This window comes from Dunckerocampus dactyliophorus, chromosome 7 (assembly GCF_027744805.1).
Source record: "Dunckerocampus dactyliophorus isolate RoL2022-P2 chromosome 7, RoL_Ddac_1.1, whole genome shotgun sequence".
Classification (NCBI taxonomy): domain Eukaryota; kingdom Metazoa; phylum Chordata; class Actinopteri; order Syngnathiformes; family Syngnathidae; genus Dunckerocampus; species Dunckerocampus dactyliophorus.
The window spans coordinates 30,052,897-30,074,508 of record NC_072825.1 but is presented as its reverse complement, the minus strand read 5'-3'; the positions used below and the strand labels follow the sequence as shown (position 1 = coordinate 30,074,508).

At 41.5% G+C, this 21,612-nt stretch overlaps 1 protein-coding gene across 3 annotated transcripts in view; it reads right to left on the bottom strand.

The window, feature by feature from the left end:
* The window catches only part of adamtsl4 (ADAMTS-like 4), a 90,232-nt gene that overhangs the window by 56,123 nt on the left and 12,497 nt on the right, over window positions 1–21,612 (bottom strand). For all 3 annotated transcript variants that reach the window (XM_054781222.1, XM_054781221.1, XM_054781224.1), the window contains one exon: window positions 17,967–18,516. In XM_054781222.1, coding sequence (XP_054637197.1) covers window positions 17,967–18,516 — 550 coding nt within the window. The remainder of the gene's footprint in view (window positions 1–17,966; window positions 18,517–21,612) is intronic.

Below are 21,612 nucleotides of genomic sequence, written 5' to 3'. Positions count from 1 at the left end.
TTGTTAATTATTCTTTAACTATTCATGTAATATGTTCATGTAATAACATGTATTTATTCATCTATACTGAATGCATTTTTTCATTAAATACGTTGTCATTTTAATTATTTGAAATGTAAAAAAGATGTGGCTATCTTATGTTGCTTTTGTTGGCCGTATCCTAAGAACTGGAGGCAGCGGTGTTGGTGGAAGACGACGGTGAAAGGAGGGCGACCCAACGAGACCGGTTAGTAAAGAAAACACCAGCGTGAAGCGACAGAAGGAGCGAAAGATGGAAGCAAAGAGCAGCTGGAAGAAAAGTGAATGCAGCTGGTCAAAGTGTGTTTTTGGTTGTGTTGTGTAAAAGCTTTAATGCACGCACACACACGCACACACACACAATGCCACACACAAACACACACGGGTCCTGATCACACTTTTGTGTGAAAAACAAACCCAGAGCCAGACTAGAAATAATGAGTTTTGTGTAACAGTACTGTGTGTGTGTGTGTGTGTGTGTGTGTGTGTGTGTGTGTAAAAGTTTTCAGCACACGTGTTTCAGAAGGGAATGGTCTCTGTGACGTGTCATCCACATTGACGCCTGCACAGCTGGCTTTGTGACCTCAATGCAGCGTGCAGGAGAAAGTCTGATCGCTCATTCCTCAAGCATTACTGCCATGTGACACACACACACACACACACACACACACACACACACACACACACACACGCACACACACAAAGTGACCACTGATTGCAACACAATTCAGAAATGTGAAATCTATCTACCATCTGTTACTCCACCTTTTCATTCGTCCTTCCATTCAACTATCCATCCACTCATTTATTTGCTTATTTGTCCATCTGTCCTTTCACATATCCATCTATACTTTACCCCTGGGGTGTCCAAACGTCTTCCAGCAAGGTCCACATAGTGAAAAATGAAAGGATGCAACTTTGCCACTTTGATATTTTGTAAAGCAACACATGTAGACCTGCTAACAAGTTAAATATACGGTGGTGTGAAAAAATGTTTGCCCCCTTCCTGGTTTCTTATTTTTTTGCACGTTTGTCACACTTAAATGTTTCAGATCATCCAACAAATGTAAATATTAGTCAATGACAACACAACTGAACACAGTTTTTGAAAAACTTTTTATTATGGGACAAAAAAATTCCAAACCTACATGGCCCTGTGTGAAAAGGTGATTGCCAGCTGGCCAACCAAAATGACCGCAAGAGCGCTCATCCAAGAGGTCACAAAAGACCCCACAACATCATCCAAAGAACTGCAGGCCTCACTTGCCTCAGTTAAGGTCAGTGTTCATGACTCCACCATAAGAAAGACACTGCACAAAAACGGCCTGCATGGCAGAGTCCCAAGACCAAAACCCCTGCTGAATAAAAAGAACATTAAGGCACATCAAATTTTTGCCAGAAAACATCTTGTTGATCCCCAAGACCTTTGGGAAAATACTCTGTGGTCTGATGAGACAAAAGTTGAACTTTGTGGAAGGTGTGTGTCCCATTACATCTGGCGTAAAAGTAACACCGCATTTCAGAAAAAGAACATCATAGCAACAGTAAAATATGGTGGTGGTAGTGTGATGGTCTGCAGGACCTGGAAGACTTGCTGTGATGAATGGAAGCATGAATTCTGCTGAAGGAGAATGTCCAGCCATCTGTTGGTGACCTCAAGCTGAAAGCAACTTGGGTTCTGCAGCAGGACAATGATCCAAAACACACCAGCAAGTCCACCTCTGAATGGCTGAAGACTTTGGAGTGGTCTAGTCCAAGTCCTGACCTGAATCCTATTGAGATGCTGTGGCATGACCTTAAAAAGGAAAAGCCTCCAATGTGGCTGAATGACAACAATTGTACAAAATTCCTCCCCAGTGCTGGAAGAGACTCATTGCAAGTTATCACAAACGCTTGATTGCAGTTGTTGCTGCTAAGGGGGGCCCAACCACTGATCTGTATGATATATCTGATTAGATCATACGTCGCACGCGCTCGTGCAAGCCGCTGAAGCCAAAGAGACGCTATCTTACCACTCACATCTCGACTGTACAAAGTGTACAAAGCAGATGAAGAGGCTAGCAGAACATCTATATTTTACATTCAAAAGCGGGGAGATTCTCCCATTCCTTCAAGTAACGCAACCTTCGTCCCTTAAAAACCATTTGATACGTTATTCTCTATCTTTTGCTATATTAAATGTACTTTTTCCCTTCCAATTCTCATTGCCTTTGGGACAAAATTCTACTGTGCACCCTGGCTCAGCACTCCCCTATAGCAATGATAGTTTTACTCCTCTAGAAAGAGATTTTCATTTGAACTGCATATCCCATCCCTTTTTTCCACTAAAATCCATGGTCATGATCCTTTACTTTTATTCTTACTTTCATACAATTCACTATGCTCTCGTCTGTACAAAATATGAATCATATAAGAGACAAGTTTTAAAATCATTTCACATTTTGCTGATTTTTTTGTTTGTGTTATGAAATAGAAATAAGCTCTTTTCTGATATTGAAATATATTTGACCAAAAACCACAGGAATAATATGTGATAACCATAATGTGTAAGAACCATAAACACACACACACACACACACACACACACACAGAAAAAAACAACACTGAAACAAAACCATATGCTTTGGGTAAAACAATACGTTGTTAGCAATCTCAAACATACCGCTATGCATGTTCAGTAATATTATTTTCCAGAACATATCATATGAATGAATCCTTTTACGTCAGTCATTCAGCAGCAAATAAAAAATGGTTGTTTATCCAAATGAAGGGTCATGCCGGGTCAATTGTATGCAAACTGGCTTGCTAACTGCACTGTATACAACGCCTGGTAAGCATCATGGAAGCACTGAGATTCTCCCATTCCTTCAAGTAACGCAACCTTCGTCCCTTAAAGAAATACATATATCATGATAGAACAAAAAAGTACGTACATTTCCTCTTAGCTATTATAGAGCTATATAAACGTATCAATTCTGGACATACATTTAATCAGAGGAATTTTACACGATCGAAAATATCTGAGAGATCGACAGTGCAAAACCCTTAAATGATCAATCATAAATCTACATTTCAATCATACTTACAGGTGAAATGTTCGTCCACAGCCTTTGAACTGGCGATTTGTGCAGTTAATAGCTGCACATGCAAGCATCTTAAGGCAACATTTGTGTCCAATCCGAATTAATAAAAGAAGTTCACCACAAATGCAAAAGCTTGTCCGAGAAGTGTTTCTTGTGAGTGGCAATATGGCGGCCGTGTGGCTTCACAAGTCATCGCCAATGAGCTATCCAGATATATAATACAGATCAGTACAACCACTTATTAGCTTTAGGGGGAAATCACTTTTTCACACAGGGCCATGTAGCTTTGGATTTTATTCTCCCTTAATAATAAAAAGTTTCATTTAAAAACTGCATTTTGTGTTGAGTTGTGTTGTCATTGACTAATATTAACATTTGTTTGATGATCTGAAACATTTAATTGAGACAAACATGGAAAAACTAAGAAATCAGGAAGGTGGCAAACACTTTTTCACACCACTGTATATTTTCCCTCACCGATCCGTCCATGCATTCACCTGTCCATCCGCCCATGCATTCACCTGTCCATCTGTCTATGGATCTGTGCATCATCTATCCATTCACCTATCATCAATATTACGGTATATTCACTACAGGCTAGTGATCCAAAAGCTAAAGTATCATTTGTGCGTTTTTTTTCTTGCAATTTGCCAACTCACCCTGTCCTTTCTCTGTTATACACATATTTCTCTGAGAACACGCTGGCAACAAGTGGCCACACACACACACACACACACACACACACCCACACACACACGTGATGCAATGAAGAAACAGAATCAAAGGCTAAAGTTTCATGATCAATCACTTTTTGTTGTATGCGTGTGAATGCATTGTTTGTCCTCCGAGGGAAACACCACAGGCCCGGCCGTGACCCCCGCCGCAGGAAGTCAGGAGTGGTCTTAGGGAAAGACATCATCTATCAGCAACAAAAGCTGAGCAGCAGTGAAGGATGCTGCCCTTTGCCTCTGGAACTGAGACACTGATATACTGTCCCACTCAGGGACCCCAGAAGATACCAGGCACAAAACAACCAAACGGCACAAGGACATGTTTGGTAAAAAATAAGATCAGCCTGCGAACTGAAAAGACTGAAAGCGGAACTCCGCCTGCGTTCCCAATGTTCCGGAGCCTTCCGCATAACAAGTCAACATTGTTTTCTCCACACCAAAGTGATTTAATGCTCTTCTTCCATGGCTCCTCCGTGCACATAGAAGCTCTTTCATGTGCACTTCTGCCTCAAACGTAGAATAGCGCAAGAATGCAGTCACTCTCTGGTTTGTAAACTCGTGTTTTTCCACATTGTTGTTCCAACATGCTGGTTTTCTACAACCCTGGGGGGGTCAGGGTTAGAGTCAGCTTGGTAGTCATGAGGTGGTCACGCCCTCAAGCATGTCCTGCATTGCATTATTTATAAATAAAGAACATCCTGTTGTGATAAACAGGACCCTCTACTAGCAACTGAGACCAGAAAAACATGGGTCATGTTGTAGTTTCCATTAGTTAGCTGTCATACTGGAACATATTTTTACTGACCCTGGTCTTAAGTACAGTCCAACCCATTTAGACATCCCTCCACTGGGTGACCCAAGTCGACATTAGTGGTTGTTGAAAGAACCGGACGTAGCCGTAGCATGCACACTGATTTACTTGGGACTTTGGAATGAGTGATTACTGACACCTAGTGGCCAATGTAGAATACTACATTCACAATTAGAATGTGTTTTTCTGCCTTGTATTTGTATTTTAGTTCATTTAGTTAGTTAGTTCATTTCGCCATTTTTATGCTTGAAAACGCTTAACTCAATCAATCAAGGCAACCCATTCAGTAGCAGCCATTTTAGCCGAGTTTGACTGATCTTTCAAGGCCCACAGAATATTGTGTTGTATTGTTATATAAACATGGAACCTACCAAAAAGGAACATTAGACTCTCGTCTTTCATCAGAAAAAAAGTTACTTCCTACCTTTTTCCGTTCTTTAGTAATCAGCAGTAGAACATAGGTAAGTTTCAGGAAAATATCAGTTCCCAACTAAAAAAGGGAGAGAACCAGCTTTTTGTGAAAAGATACATTTCAAGCATAACTTTCACTTTGACGCAATTTTTTTTTTTGCTTTTGTGACAGCTCAAATATCTAAACAACTATACCAACATAAACACCACAAAAATGGGTTGTTTTACATCAAAATAATTTATTTACAAATATAAAACCATAAACTATTTACAATTTTCACATTTTAACTGTGTGTGTGCACGCGTGTGCGTGCATTAAAACTTCTGCACAATACATTCCTCCACGTTCTTCCACTTCCTCCGTGCTGTCACATATGTTGTTTCCATTCAAATTCACATGCCGACCTCTTATCAAATGCACTTCTGCCGCCTTGTGGCCGTTTTTATGGCGTAAAACTGCTGTAAAAGTGACATCCATTCGTGTGCAGTTGCATCATCACCTCTTTTTGCCCAAACATAAAAGACGTATAAATATGTTTTTGGAATCGGGCGTTCGGGATTATAAAAACCTATAAATATGTCTTTGGTATTGAAATACTTAAGTAGGCATCCCTGGGATTGGCTGACTCACGTCAACATTAGCGGTTGTTGACAGAACCGGAAATAGCAATAGCATGCACAGTTACGTATTTACTTGTGACATAAAGAGAATAAGTGATAATTACTGACACCTAGTGGCCAGTGTAGAATACTACATTCACAATTAGAATGCTTCTTCTGCCTTGTATTTGTAGTTTAGTTTTTATGCTTGAAAATGCTTAATTTAGGCCAAGAAGAAGTATAGGAAGTACAGTATATATCGCGATCATTTATTACTTAACTCATTTTTGTCAAACCCTAATAAGAGTGAGGGCGCGATACTCAAACCGCAATGTAGAGAGGACCGACTGTATTTTCAGATTAGGACTGTGGATTATTTCATAATATTATCAGATTTTACTTACTTTCTTCTTCATAGTCGGCAAAAGAATCAGTGTCACACAAACTATCCTCACGATAATCACGGTTTGTTTTGGAGCTCGTCATGTATGTTGCGTCAATGTCATGTGTCATTTTTGAAATGAATCGTCCTCGTACGACGCCAAGTTGATGAAACCCACCAACTTTGAAATGAATGTTTGGAAAAAACAATAGCAAAATGAAAGTACTCACTTAATAAAACATTTTTGTTACACTGCTGTCATAGATAAATAAACAAAAATAAAATGCGAGTGACATAAAGTTAGGATTTGGACCCGCCCCTTCCGAACCGCTGCCATCTTGGCTGCGACGTCAGGACGTTGCGCTCCGGGATCCAGAATCAAATACATGCAGCCATGAACTCACAGCAAAGCCAAGAAAGTGACATATTCACAACAACAACACAATAATAACATTCCTTAATATTGTGTTGTGATGACTATGATACAACACATACATACACAAAATTGGCCACAAGTATGTTTTTTGTATGTCAGTAATTGCACCAGTGAGCAGCGATGTTGCTTATCTAGCCCTGGCATGAAAACCCATGCTATTGTTCTAAGACTCCTAGAATGGATCTAATAAAAAATATTGAATTCAAGAAATAACTCATGACAAAACAGTAATACATTACATCAAGAATCACGTCTTCAGTGAAGATAAACTTAACCTTAAACGTTCCTTTATCCCTTTCATTCATGATTTGTACGGATTCAGAATTGTTTTATGCATGTAAAACTACAAAAAGGTGTTTGGTGTTACCATTTTTGAGTCAACAGCTGATGACTTCCGGCTCCGGGTGCCATTTTGTTAGCAAGCTAGCTTCCTTGTTAGACTCTCAGGACGTTTTGTGATAAAAATACATCGAAAACACAGTTGGTCTCTGGCAGTGTATACATAACGCGACTAGACGCTCGCTGTATTGTACGCTAACCGGAAAATGTAAGCAAACCATGGGAACATTTCTCACGTCAACTGAAAAACACGCAAACCCAGGTCGCCCTGCATGTTCATACACAAAGCAACAATGATTGGTTGGTTTCTACGTCCACTCTTTGTGCATCTTTCAGTTACAGTCACATGTCAATCACTGAATAATTGATTGTAAATTATACAGTACTTGTAACAAGACGGCGTGCACTACTTGGCTGTGACCAGCAGAGGCACTGTTGATTAAGTCTAGATAGTTTGCTGTTGAAAAAGCAATATGGTGTCATCAGTTACAGGCGTTCAGTTGTATTTTTTTCTGCCATCTACATTAGTGAAAAATATTGGCAAAAATATCAATGAATCTAATTATTTAATTCAAATATTCTATCTTTGGCTTTAAGAAAATGGGCACACTATGCCATTCCAGAAGCTCTGCACCCCAATTGATTAAAGACACATGTTGGGACTTCTGCTATATTTCACGAGCACTAAGTTTGCTTTGAACTCCCCCGAGTACCATTCGATTTTTGTACATAAAAGGTGACTTTGAAAGAAATATTTGCCCAGCCCGTAATGATCAGAGGCGGGTGTTCTTTTGTAGAGTAGCAGACACACAACACTTGTTAACATCCGAAAAGCAAAGAATGAGAACATGTGCACGAGTGTTGCATGCGTGCTGCAACCCATTCGAGAGAGTTTTATTAAAAAGCGGGCTGGTAATAATATGTTTCCTGTGTAACAACGCCCCAATTATGACATCATGGTTAGACAGAAGCCAGGTGAGCGTGCCTGGTAGCGTCAGTAGCGTGTTATGTCTGCACGAGCGCGTGTTGACATGCATCTTCCACTTAGGTGGGCTTCTTGCAACGTCTCAGTGATAGCATGTAAACATTTACTATGAAGAGGAGGCTCCAGCAGGATCTGCATCCTTTTTTTTTTGTTTTTTTTTACGAGTGTTGAAATGACATGTCTGCTTCTTCTGGCGGTTTCTTCTCAAATTCCACCTTTCCCCTTCCCTGTCCGACACACACTTTTCCATGAATCACTTTTTTCTTCTGGCACATCCTTGCATACTGCTGCAACTGACCTGCTCCCCCGTTGTTTGATTCCCCACAAAGCAACGTGTCTACAGAGGACTCTGTCCCAGTCCATCCCTCCAAGCATCCATTGTCACACTACTCAATCCACCTTCAAGGGCATTAGAAAGAACCCTATTCATTTGAAATAATGCCCAACACAAAAGAGTTCAGGTTACGGAGATCAAAGGTCAAATGGCTATACGCTTCGGCTCTGTTTTTAGGAGGTACAGTCTTCAAATTTCACGTTTTCAGTCAGAAGAAAACAACCTTTATGTTAACTATAGTATTTTGTCACTATATTAAATGGTGCCACAATAGTGTATTGGAAGTGTGCTGTCCAAAATAATGGAATTTAGACATAAATAAACAAAAAAATATAGAAGTGCATGGCTCAGATCAAGGGTACCCAAGTGTTACATTTTGGGTCAAATGTCAAACTGGTGGATAGACCTTGGTAATGTTATAAACACAAACTTCAAACATTGCAAAACACACACCCAACATACCAGAGCTGGAGACATCTTCCATTTCCCATAGCAACCCTCCCAAGTTCACTCTTTCTTCAATGTAATGCACATACTGTAAGTCCGTGTCCACTTTATGCTGTTATCTCTGCATAGGTTTGACTTTTGTTAGAAAAGTAACTTATATTTGAGAGAGTATCATAAAGTAAATAAAAACAAGTGACAAATCTAGATCATGAGTTAAAGCTCTGAAAATATGGCAAAGAAAAATGGACCTTCAGTCGTTCCCATGCCATTGTTGTATCAGTGAAAAGACTACAAATCCCATCAGCGTTCTTAAGACTGAAATGACATCAACTTTGACCTATCAACTCCACAATACAAGCTAATCATTGCAGCACTGTGGCAACATGAGCCAGGATTCAGTGAATCAGTGAGTGATCGGTTCTTGAATTATCATGCTAAAGACCTAAAATTATAAGGCCATCTTTGACCTCCCATGAGGGACACGCCGATCACTTCCGGGTTAAATACGAAGCAATTTATCAACGAACACGCTAGAATTTATTTGGTTCGGATAAATGTCAACGACATATAATACGACGGATAAAAGTAAGTAAAATCCGACTGGTAATGATGAATAATTTTGCCCACTTTGTGTGTTTTTTTACCTACGAGAGGTAAAAACAATGGCTGTCAAAACGAGTTACACTGCTCGATAAACACAACATTTGTAACTCACCCGATGAAAAAAATCATTTCAAAGTGCATAAAGATCTTCTCCAATATATAAAAATGAAAAAATCTTACCTTAGACTTGACAATAGTTGTTAAACCGCCGATTGCTCGTCGAATTGAATGATGCTGCTTGATGCTGCCGAGGTCGTGACTGAACGTACATTACGCTAACACAAAATGGCTGACACGGTGAAACATTCCCCTGCTGAACGCGTATTTGGCAAATAACCGGCGGAAGGACAAGTTTTGTTTGGCCCAAGAAGGCACTTTTTATTTTCTAATTCAATATTTACTAGCAATACACAATTTACGCTGTGAGCTCGAAGTGTACGTACATTACTGGCCTGACACGAAATTTAGGTGTGTTAGACTTTTGTTCAAATAATCTTATTTTACTCTTTTATACACAAACAATCACTTTAGTTGCAGAGTTGAGTAATTATTCCATGAATATATACCATTGTAATCATCATGGGGTTTGTTTTTCCATGGAATTATGCTCTTCAAAATTTTCATCGGCAGGCGGACACGAAGGTAATGTACTTTTCACTCATGGTTACACGACAGTTATTTTTTTTTTACACTGAGAATATTTGAATAAAACACATTAGAAACCAATTTCAGACATCATTCTTTAATTCTAAGGAGAAATCATGACAAAATTATCACAGAAAATATTGTTAATTTCACAACAAAAGTAGACATGCTTTACATGTAACATTTCAATGTCCAAATATTGACACTTTTTTACAACATTAATTTATGGTTTGGTAAGCTTCCTCACTCTATAAACGTCAGCGTGATAGGGATAGTACACATTGTTAGAACAGCAATTTCAAATACTACTCAAGTGAAGTTGAAGACAGCAAAGGGTACCCTTGATCTGAGCCATGCACATAAATAAACAAAAATACAATACGAGTGACATAAAGTTAGGATTTTTATCCCACCCCTGACCCCCACAGCAAGTTTTCTGAACCGCTGCCAATAACATTTCCTGATACTGTGTTGTGATGAGAACACATACACACAAAATTGTCAGTAATTGCACCAGTGAGCAGCGATGACTGCTTATCTAGCCCTGGCATGAAAACCCATGCTATTACCGTAAATCACGGTGTATAAACCGCGCTCGCTTTCCACCGGTAAGACGCCAAAAATCGGGGTGCGGTTTATACACGATGACAAGTCTGTGACCAGACAGAAATTGACCAGAAGCAGACTTTAGAATAGCCATCTGTGGGTCAGACAGTTGCTTTGACTTTAGCGCCCTCTGCTGTACAGTTGCTAAAAGTGCAATTCCTTTTTCACTTATCTGACTGCTGTGTGTCTGCATTTTCACACAGTGAAACCATCTATATACACTGAAGCTAACCTAAGCTTCCAATGTAAAATACAATACAACGTTGGAGTTTTTCAAATTCACACTGAAGCAATGCAGTGTTATGTACAATACATGGATAGCTGATGCGCATGCGCAGAACTCCGCTCGCGTCACCGCTCGCGTCACCGCTAAACCAACATTAGCTACCGTTAAATCAAGGCTAAAGCTAAAGCAGCTATAGCTACAATGCAACGGCGATCTTTGACAGCAGCATTCAAACTCTCCGTCTGCCGGTATGCAGAAGACTTGGGGAACGGGGCAGCAGGACGGCAGCACCGTGTGGACGAGTCAGTCTTCCGGCGTTGGAGAGCGGACATCATCGGCAAGTTGACGGCAAACTTTTCTTACATGAACTCCATTGCAGATGAATTGATGGACGGCAGATTTCTCCTTTCTTCTTCTTTTTGAAATTGCTTAGTACCTTGATTTGAGATGAAAGAGTTGGCAAGTATTTATGTAATAAAAACAAAATTTTCCCCGCCGTGAGCCTGAAAATGGGGGTGCGGTTTATACACGGGTGCGGTTTATACACCCCGTGATTTACGGTATTCTAAAATTGAATGGATCTAATCAAAAAATATTGAATTCAAGAAGTAACTCAAGACAAAACAGAAAGATGGTGTCCGTGTTGTGTCTCACTGCCACATTGTGTCTTTGGGAACGCTCACATCAAGAATCACGTCTTCAGTGAAGGTAAACGACCCGGAACATATGGGAAGGACAGCTGGCATTGGCTCTGGCCACCCACATTGTGGTAGAAAATGGATGGATGGATTAATATGCGTAAAATGTAATATTTTGAAGGTTGTTTTTCACACTGTGATTCCTGTCATGTTTTATTTTAAAATGTAAGCGAAGAAAAATTTCAAATTAAATTTTATCGTGTTAAGAAATGCGCGAGAACCAGATGCAGTCATCAAAAGAGCCACATCTGGCTCCCGAGCCGTAGGATCTCTACCCCTGCCCTACCGGGAACATGCCGTTTTGTGTGTCTGTAGCTTTAATGCTAATGAGCTGTGTTTGTCCACGCCTATTCCCACTTTTGACATATACAGTGCACGTAATGTCACAGATGCCAAATATCACATACAACGTAGTAACATGAAGGCGTGGGACAGGAGGACACCAACGTCAGCAACACCAGCGTAGCGTCTTGGAGAAATGTCAGACTTGGAAATGAACAAAAGCAACCACAGCTTTAAGTAAATCCCCTGGCATGGATGGATGGATACCCAGCAGAGTGGTACAAGCTGATGAGAGTCACTCCCTCCTCTGCTTAAAGAATGTTTTCATAATACAATCAAGGGTGGTGCTTGGCTACCCTCAAGGAAGGAAGCTTTATTTCTGTAATTCACAAAGACGGACAGAAGAAAGTAGATTGCAAATCATACTGACCCGGTATCAGTGCTCGGAAGAGTTGCCAACCAATTTTGTGCTGTTTCCTTTGTCAAATCAGGAGACTTTGCATCATTTAACAGATGTTCCACACTGCTTTAAACAACGTTTTTTCCACCTATTTCTCCACACAGCTAAACGTTCTCATTGACATTCTTCTTCATTTATACCTCAAACTGCACCACAACCTTCACCCTGCCACCGACTACGACTACCACCGATTCTCCCCAAACAGAACCCCCTTTCACTGCTACTTCCCTGCGTCACCTACTTATACTCTGACACTCAACACACACACACACACACACACACACACCCCATTTCCTCTGTCCCGGTCTATTTCTTCCACGTAACATTAAAAGCACACGTGCACGCTACACAATCGGACTTGTGTTGAGGCCTCAGGCGTGCTGTGTTATGACACACGCACACCTAGGAGATAAGAAGAAGTGTCACTCTCACTTTGGCTCACTCCTTTAATCACACAAACACAAGCCTGGCCGAAATAATTGGCCATGACGTGTGTGCATGTCATTAATATGGATGCTGTGGGAGACAACATTTGAGCAAAAAAACATCAAAAAGCAGAACCAATATGGTTAGAAATACTGTATATTATTTTTGTGTGTTTTTTATGTCACAAGCAAAACGAAGCCACCTGTGAGTGCTCTTAGGTGGGGCGGCGCACAGCAGGACCCACTGCTCGTTGAGACGAGCGATACATTCGTCCCTTGCTGTATCACTGTTCGAATATCACTCTCTCACTATATCGTGTTTAAAAAAAAAAAAGAATAAAAGACAGCTGTTTTGTGTTTGACTACGGCTTGTTATTAGCATGGAGACCAGCCACTGAGCCAGCAGAGACCAGCCGACATACCATGGCAGAGATCGAGTGAAAAAAAAGTTCTCCTCTCATTCTGTGTGGATGTGGTAATTTTTTGGCTTCTTTGTCCTTCTTCCCCACTTCGTTTGAAACACTAAGTACATTGGAGCGGCTATCTAGTTAGCTCAGCAGCTTGCTTTGCCAGCAGCTGCCGTCTCTTATGTCCCTGCAGTGATACCGTAGCCTGCGCAATGTGATGTAAACAAAGAGTAACAGGAATGTAGAAGTGACTACTGGGGTGTTATTTCATGTCTAACATCATGAACAGATTTTGTTTTCTCCAACTACAAAAATATTCAGTTTTTTTTTAATTGAATCCTACTTCTCGGAAATTCACTTATCACCGTCAAGTCTGGAACCAGTTAACGGGGTGTGGTGAATCTCGTCACTAGCCGGCTCGTAGCTAGCTGGTGTGGTTGGGCGAGGTGTCAGTACGCCAACATAGTTCGATTGGCGTAACAATGTTCATAATAATAATAATAATAATAATAACAATGTGGCTCTAGTTTGGTTCATATGCACGTCACATTATATGCAAGTGGAGCGTTGTTGGCACTTCTTTGAGGTTTTTTCAGAAGGCCTTATGGGCAGAATAAGTGTTTCCCATTACATGCATTCTTAGATGCCTCTTTTTTATCTGTTTTTATATCTTTAGAATGTACAGAAACGAGAGAGACGTGTGTTCATGTCTCACATAAGGATTGTGGATGATCTGTAAAATTGACAAAAAAAGTGCACTTTTCCTTCAAGCGGGCACGGCGGAGCAGGACTTGAGTTGGTCCTCTTAGACAGGTTGTGGACATAAGCGGGTTCTACTGTATAATGTTGATTAGCAGGAAGCATTGCTAGACTGTTAGAGAAATGTAGCACTATTTCCTAACTCTTTGTTTCAGGTTCATAAAAGTCTGAGCTGAATGAAGGGTGATCCAGGAGTGGACTGCTGCTGGAACAAGTGCGGCTTAAGCACAGGCTAAAGTCGTCTAAATACAGCATGTAAGGCGTCACAGGACAGCTATTAGCGCTGTTGGCACACAGGCGTAGGAGACTAAATCTGTTTCCCAGTGGGGCGCGTCGCGTAGGAGAGCAGGAGGATAAAAGCGCGAGAGAGAGCTGCTGAAGTATCTTAACAGGGAAAAGTCAAGAGCCTGACAGTGCCAGCCCGGCGCCCTCCCCTCCAAACTCAAGAGCTGACTTCCACTAGGTGATGAGTAGCCGCAAGAGCTGAAACGTGCATGCGAGACTTATCTCCACCACTGCTGTGCTTCTCCACGACTATTTTTGTACCGTGATCAAACCTCTACATATCACTTTCCTGCTCTTTATTACATTTGTGCACAACATGCCACATTAGTCACAGACATGATCGATTCCCATGGCAGTGGAGGAGGAATTATACTTTCTAGAACTGCTTCTAGTGGACACGAGCCTGACGGGAACGCATTGCTCTTCATAACTGAATTACATTTACAAGAAAAAGCTTTGTAATCGTAGACTTGCATTTAAAAATAAATATGTGTTGGACATGGTAGAAGCAGGGGTCTCAAATTTTGTGGCCCCCTACTTGATATAAAAGGTTAGTGTTAGTGCATCCTGGGCGTTTTATACTAATATTAAAGTGCTTTAGCATTACCATTAGCAGCAACAACTGCAATCAAGCGTTTGTGATAACTTGCAATGAGTCTCTTACAGCACTGGGGAGGAATTTTGCACAATTGTTGTCATTCAGCCACATTGGAGGCTTTTCCTTTTTAAGGTCATGCCACAGCATCTCAATAGGATTCAGGTCAGGACTTGGACTAGACCACTCCAAAGTCTTCAGCCATTCAGAGGTGGACTTGCTGGTGTGTTTTGGGTCATTGTCCTGCTGCAGAACCCAAGTTGCTTTCAGCTTGAGGTCACCAACAGATGGCCGGACATTCTCCTTCAGCAGAATTCATGCTTCCATTCATCACAGCAAGTCTTCCAGGTCCTGAAGACCATCACACTACCACCACTATATTTTACTGTTGATATGATGTTCTTTTTCTGAAATGCGGTGTTACTTTTACGCCAGATGTAATGGGACACACACCTTCCAAAAAGTTAAACTTTTTTCTCATCAGACCACAGAGTATTTTCCCAAATGTCTTGGGGATCATCAAGATGTTTTCTGGTGAAATTGAGACGAGCCTTAAAGTTCTTTTCGTTCAGCAGTGGTTTTGGTCTTGGAACTCTGCCATGCAGGCCGTTTTTGCCCAGTGTCTTTCTTATGGTGGAGTCATGAACACTGACCTTAACTGAGGCAAGTGAGGTCTGCAGTTCTTTGGATGTTGTTGTGGGGTCTTTTGTGACCTCTCGGATTAGTCGTCTGCGCTCTTGGGGTCATTTTGGTTGGCCGGTCACTCCTGGGAAGGTTCACCACTGTTGCATGTTTTGGCCATTTGTGGATAATGGCTCTCACTGTGGTTGGCTGGAGTCCCAAAGCTTTAGAAATGACTTTATAACCTTTTCCACACTGATAGATCTCTATTCATCTCACTTAAGTTATGTTTTAATGGGGGGGTCAATCACTTTTTCACACAGGTCCATGTAGGTTTGGATTTTATTCTCTCTTAATAATAAAAAACTGCATTTTGTGTTGAGTTGTGATGTCATTGACTAATATTTACATTTGTTTGATGATCTGAAACATTTACTAAGTGTGACAGGCAAAAAAAATAACCAATCAGGAAGGGGGCACATACTTTTTCACACCACTATGTGTTCATGTTGCAACTTAAGGATTGTGTATGATGGCCGTTTTTGCCCAGTGTCTTTCTTATGGTGGAGTCATGAACACTGACCTTAACTGAGGCAAGTGAGGCCTGCAGTTCTTTGGATGTTGTTGTAGGGTCTTTTGTGACCTCTCGGTTACAAAAGACTTGTGCAGGTTCACGGCCAAGACCAGGGATCTCAAAAAGGTTGATGACCACTGTCTTTCATCATCATTCATGACTGGTGAGTACCTATCCTATACATTGTATACTTTAAATCAGGGTGTGTACAAACTATTTCCACCGAGGGTCGCATATGGACAAGTTAGGTTGTAGTAGCCATTTTGTTACTTTTTATTTTGTAAAAAAAGGCTAAAAAAAAGAAGTTTTATATGTCATGTGTTAGCTTTGTTCTTTGGTGACAAAGCACGTATTACACTTTCTTGCTTTTTTTCCCCATTGTTGCTGTTTTTTTTGTTTAATTTAATTTATAGAATGTGCTATGGGCCAATAAAAAATGAACTGTGTGTTGTAAATGGCCCCCAGGCCATAGTTTGGACACCACTGCTTTAAATTAATTTGGCATATTGAAAAGAGAAAGGGAGGGTTCTGGAGACCCTTACTGCAGGTGTTGAGCCACAATCGGAGGAGAACGTTAACGGCAAGCTAGCAGGAGGGTTTGGAGGGGAGTGGAGTGAGCTGTGTGTCAAAAATCTACATTTTTACGGGAATCTCAATCGTTTTCACCATTCACTGGTGGTCCCGGAAGGTACCCCCTATGAATGTACCCCCGTAATATAATGGTAGTGGAAATAGCAGGTTTGCATGTCTGACAAAAGGTTACATTTCACCTCAGCTTCTGTGCTCTTGAGCTAAATATCGTTCAAACATCCAGTCAACATCCTCAAAACTATTACTGGACATCTTTTTGTCCTCGCTGAATGTCACTTTTAATTGCGGGAAATCAAGCGTGGCATTCTTGTCTCGGCGAAACCGACCGGGAGTTACGGCGAGGTCAACTCGGCATTGCGACCCGTGTGTAGAGTCGGACAGCCGACCCTTTTTACAGCGCCAGCATCACTTCCACCCCACAAAAGTACATGGCAATGTGTACCATCACTGCAAAGCACACACACACACACACACACACACACACACACACACACACACACACACACCCCCACACACACCCCCACACACACGTGAGGGTGGTGGAGGTTCCATTCCAATGCTCATGGATAACTGGCTAGTGTTGGAGCCAGGCAATGATCAACCTTCCAAAACACTCTGTGACCTTCATGTTCCCTTCATTGCCTTCAACTTTCAACACACTGCCTTCATAAAAGTTCATTAATCATGACAGTGGGACACACACACACGCACGCCGTGGTGAAAGCCCAGTTTAGCATTTTTCCAATGTGGACCAGCCAAATTGTCCTCCCAAAGTGAAATGTCCTTACAAGGAAGGTGGCACCACATGAGCTGTGCTGCACAAAACAGCACAGAACGACAAAACACACACGCGCACACACACACACACACACATGCGCACACACACACACACAGTTTAATGAGCCCATGGAAGTATTTTTCGTGTATGGACCAACCAAAATGTCCTCAGGAACACAAATGTCCTCACAAGGAAGGTATCGAGATTTGCGTGTATAGGTGAACAAAAATGAAAAACAATTAGCGCCTAAGACTCACAATTACGAGAGCACCTGAACGCCTCATAGCACAGAGCACATGGTCGTAGCAGGAAGAAGGAAGGAGACACAGCATGAAGTTGTTCATTGCTCTGTGTGAGTTTTATGAATAAGTCAGTGAGTTTGATGATTATGTTGTGTATTAAGGGTGTTTCATCTTGAAGGTTTAGCTGATACTGGCAGTCTAATCCCCACACGGTGAAAACCTGTCAATGTATGTGCGTGAGAGTGGAGATTCCCCTGCAAATGAGGCTTTATCGCTGCCTGTACATTTTTGTACTTTGGATGCTGCTTTATCATGTTTGTTAATCGTTTCAATTTGGCATCAAATTAATATGCAGATTTCAATCAAAGCGATTGCAAATGTACAAAAGTGAAGCTGAAGGTCAACCCATTCAGAGGGAAGGATCCCAACATCCGGCTGAAATAAAAGATACGTCGGACCAATAAAAATATCTGACGGGGGACGCCACTGTAAAAAGTTTTAGGAACCACTGCAGTAGGACGCACACGCATACGCACGCACACACACACACACACACATACACACACACTATATTCCTTTACTTTCCCCTTACCTGTGAGAAGCACCTGCGATATTCCTTCTCTGGCCCAGGGCATCTGAAGTCTGGTGGTGGTGTCCTCGCTCCTCCAGTGGCACGCGTGTCCCCCCCATGATGTCCTCCGTGGGGGTCCTGGAGTGGGTACACATTGGCAGGTTGCGGGGGCTGGTGACCGAAGCCCGGCTGAGGTGCCCTCTCCCTGTGTGAGAGCTGGTACCGAGAGGGGGAGTAGGGGAAAGCGGCAGCGGAGCGCCAATCAAACGCGCGGCGAAAACTGGTTGAGGAGGAGAGAGGCGGGAAGTGGGGAGGAGCCGGGAATCTGGTCCTCCTGTGTGAGTGTGGCTTTGCTGTAGTGGCGGCTGCGGTGGTAGTGGTTGCAGGCTCATCGTCATCCACCTCCTCCGCCCCCTTAAAGGTCTTGTCGTCGTCAAGTTCAGGTGCAGCTGAAGCCAAAATGGCGTCCGTGCTGTTGACAGTGTGTCGAGCCTGTCGACTGGGCCGGTGCAACGGCAGAGAGAAGGGCACCTTACCATACCCAAACTGGCCTGGGTGGATGGATGAAGACCTGCAAGGGAAGACAAAATGATTATGAGCACAGTGGAGCGTGTGGTTAGCACGTCTGCCTCACAGCAAGGCAGTTCAGGGTTTGAGCCTCTTGAACATGCATGCTAAGCTAACTGGACATTGTCCATAGGTTTAAATGTGTTTTTGTCTATTTGTGTCCTGTCATTACCGTATTTTCCAGACTATAAGTTGCTCTGGAGTCGCACCAGCCAAAAATGCACAATGAAGAAGAAAAAAATAAGTCGCTTCGGAGTATAAGTCGCAGGACCAGCCAAACCATGAAAAAAATTAGTAGTCCGGAAATACGGAATAGGGCAGAGGTGGAACCCGTTTATGTTGACCCCCATCAGACTGGCTGACTAATGTCGACATAAGCGGCTGTCGACATAATTGAAACTAGCCATTGCTGACATATTTATTTGTACAGTTGATTGGTGCCGATTGTGGTTCCGCAAAGTTGGATTCCTTATTTATGGAATGGAATATTTTCTTCCAGCATAAAACACCTGTTTGCAACCTTCTACGTATGTTTTTTTAACATTATTAGAGCCCTGTAGACATGACATAACACCCCTATAGTCACCTTGACACTCCTACTACCTAATATCCCTAATATCGTCGACAATATCAGGAAGTTAGCCATTTAAGATATAAATGAGACTTGTGCTCGTGTGTGTTGCTGTGAATGTGTTCCAGTGCTAGGGGAGCTGAGCGGTGAGCGGACAGGAAATGACGTCGAGGATTCAGAGTTGAGTTTTAGCTTTGCGTGTTTTACGGCTGCAACAGAAGCCCGTGTTTTTATTCGGGGTTATTGTGCCTGTTGTGAGATCATTCAAACCTGCAATAAAAGCCTGTTGTTCCGACAATCGTGTGTCTCACCCAAAATTTGAGTAAGATTGCTGAAACCTAGTGACAAGGGGAGAATGCTACGTATCATAACGTCTTTGAATGCATCTTCTGAATGCGTGAATGCTATTTTTTGATACACTGTATTCAACCACAAAACAGCATGATTTATTAATTCACATATTTTTGAAAAACGGTGATAGAACAAAGCCGTGAAATTCAAACCATGAAGTGGTGAGGGATTACTGTGCATCGGTATTCACAGCGCTTCACTTTTCCCACATTTTGTTATGTCACAGCCGTATTCCAAAATGGAATCAATTCTTTTTTTCCCCTCAAAATTCTCCCCGAAACACCTCCTAATGACAATATGAAAAAACATTGTAATTGTGCTGCTCAGCAAAGCTGGCAATACTTATGCACATACGATTTCTTTGTTTTTATTTGTAATTCATTTGCAAACATTTAAAAAATATAATGTATGTTGACATAATGGGGTGTTTGTATTTTGAGGGAAAAATGTATTTATTTATGTATTTATTGTTATTTCGTTCTTGGATTTTTAAGATATTTTATCACGTTAGTTACCAGAGCTGCTCTAATTTCATGATATGTCTTGACTACAATGACAATAAAGCTTTCATACATGCACAAATCTTTCTTCCGGTGGCCAATAATGACGAAGTTCAGAGTAGTACAGCACATGTTGACATGAACTGACCGGTTTTCCAAAGAAACTGGAGCTCACCTTTTATGTGGACGTCTACTTAAGCATGCACTTTTTCACTCATTCAATGCCAGCCATTTTTCAAAAGCCGGCCATTTGAGACTATTTTGACTGATCTTTCAAGGCACACAGAATATTGTGTTGCATGGTTATATAAACATGGAACCTACCAACAGAAACATTACACTCCCGTCTTTCATCACCAAAAAAAGTTAGTTTGCACTTTGCTCTTTCCATTCTTTAGTAATCAGCAGTAGAACATAGGTAAGTTTCAGGAAAATATCAGTTCCCGACTAGAAAAGCTTTATTTCAAGAATAACTTTCACTTTGATGCAAATATTTTTTGCTATTGTGACAGCTCAAATATCTAAACAACTAATACCAACATAAACAACACAAAAAGGGGTTGTTTTACGTCAAAATAACAATTTGTGTACAAATGCAACACCGTGAAGTATTTACAATTTGGAACTGAACTGTGTGCGTGTGTGTGCATGCGTGCGCACGCGTGCACGTGCATTAGAATTTCCCTACAATGCATAATCTGCACGCTACACTCCCCCGCGCTCTCTCACTTCCTCCTTCCTGTCATGTGTGATGTGTCCGTTCACATGATCCATGCCGAGCTCTTATCAAATACACTTCTGCCACCTTGTGGCCATTTTTAAGACTGCCCTGGGAGTTAAATCCAAGACGTATAAATACGTTGTTGGGATCTGACGTACAAATGAAGCCATGTGAACTTATTTTACAAAGTGAACGTTCAAAAGAATTCTCTCCTCACTGGTCTTTGCAGGGATTTTTTTTTCTCCTAGCATATTAATTCTTTTCTAGGTTCAGACAAGGAAATAAATGTGCGTCCTCCCATTCATTCCAAAGTGCTGATGCACTGATGCAAGCGATGCAAATCTCATTTCCTGTGTGTCACTTGTGCAGACAAACCTCAGGGTAGTTGGCGAAACACAATGTCATATCTTCCATTAACGATGAATCAGTGCTTCTTGTGTCGAAATGATCTCCTTGAACAACATCTCTCCGGCTAATACGGGGAAGATGAGCAAAGAGGAACAGGGCCTGCGGTCAGCGTACCTCACGAGAGGTCAGTTCAGCAATTATTAAAAAGACGGAGTCATTAATCTAAGTTTTGCTTTTTCTTTGGCTTTTTTGCACTATAAAAGGGGTGCTAAGAGAAGACTATACAGTAAACAGGAAGCGGCCTAAAGTAGGCAGGCTCACATTCAAAGCAGTAAAGGGGCACCAACCTGTCCACCGCAAGCTTGTGGCCGTTTTTATGGCTTCAAATGACTGAAGTGAAATTCATTAGTGGAGAGTTGTGTCATCACCTCTTGCCCAGCAAAAAATATATAACATATAAACAATGTATATAATAAACATATAAATACGTCTGTGGTATTGAAAGAGTGAAATGATGCTTATCCAACTGATTTTCGCTATGTGGCGGCAAGCCATGGCCGGCTGTGTGTCGTGTAGCTTTACATAGTTTAGAAAGTTTTGCAAAAGTTA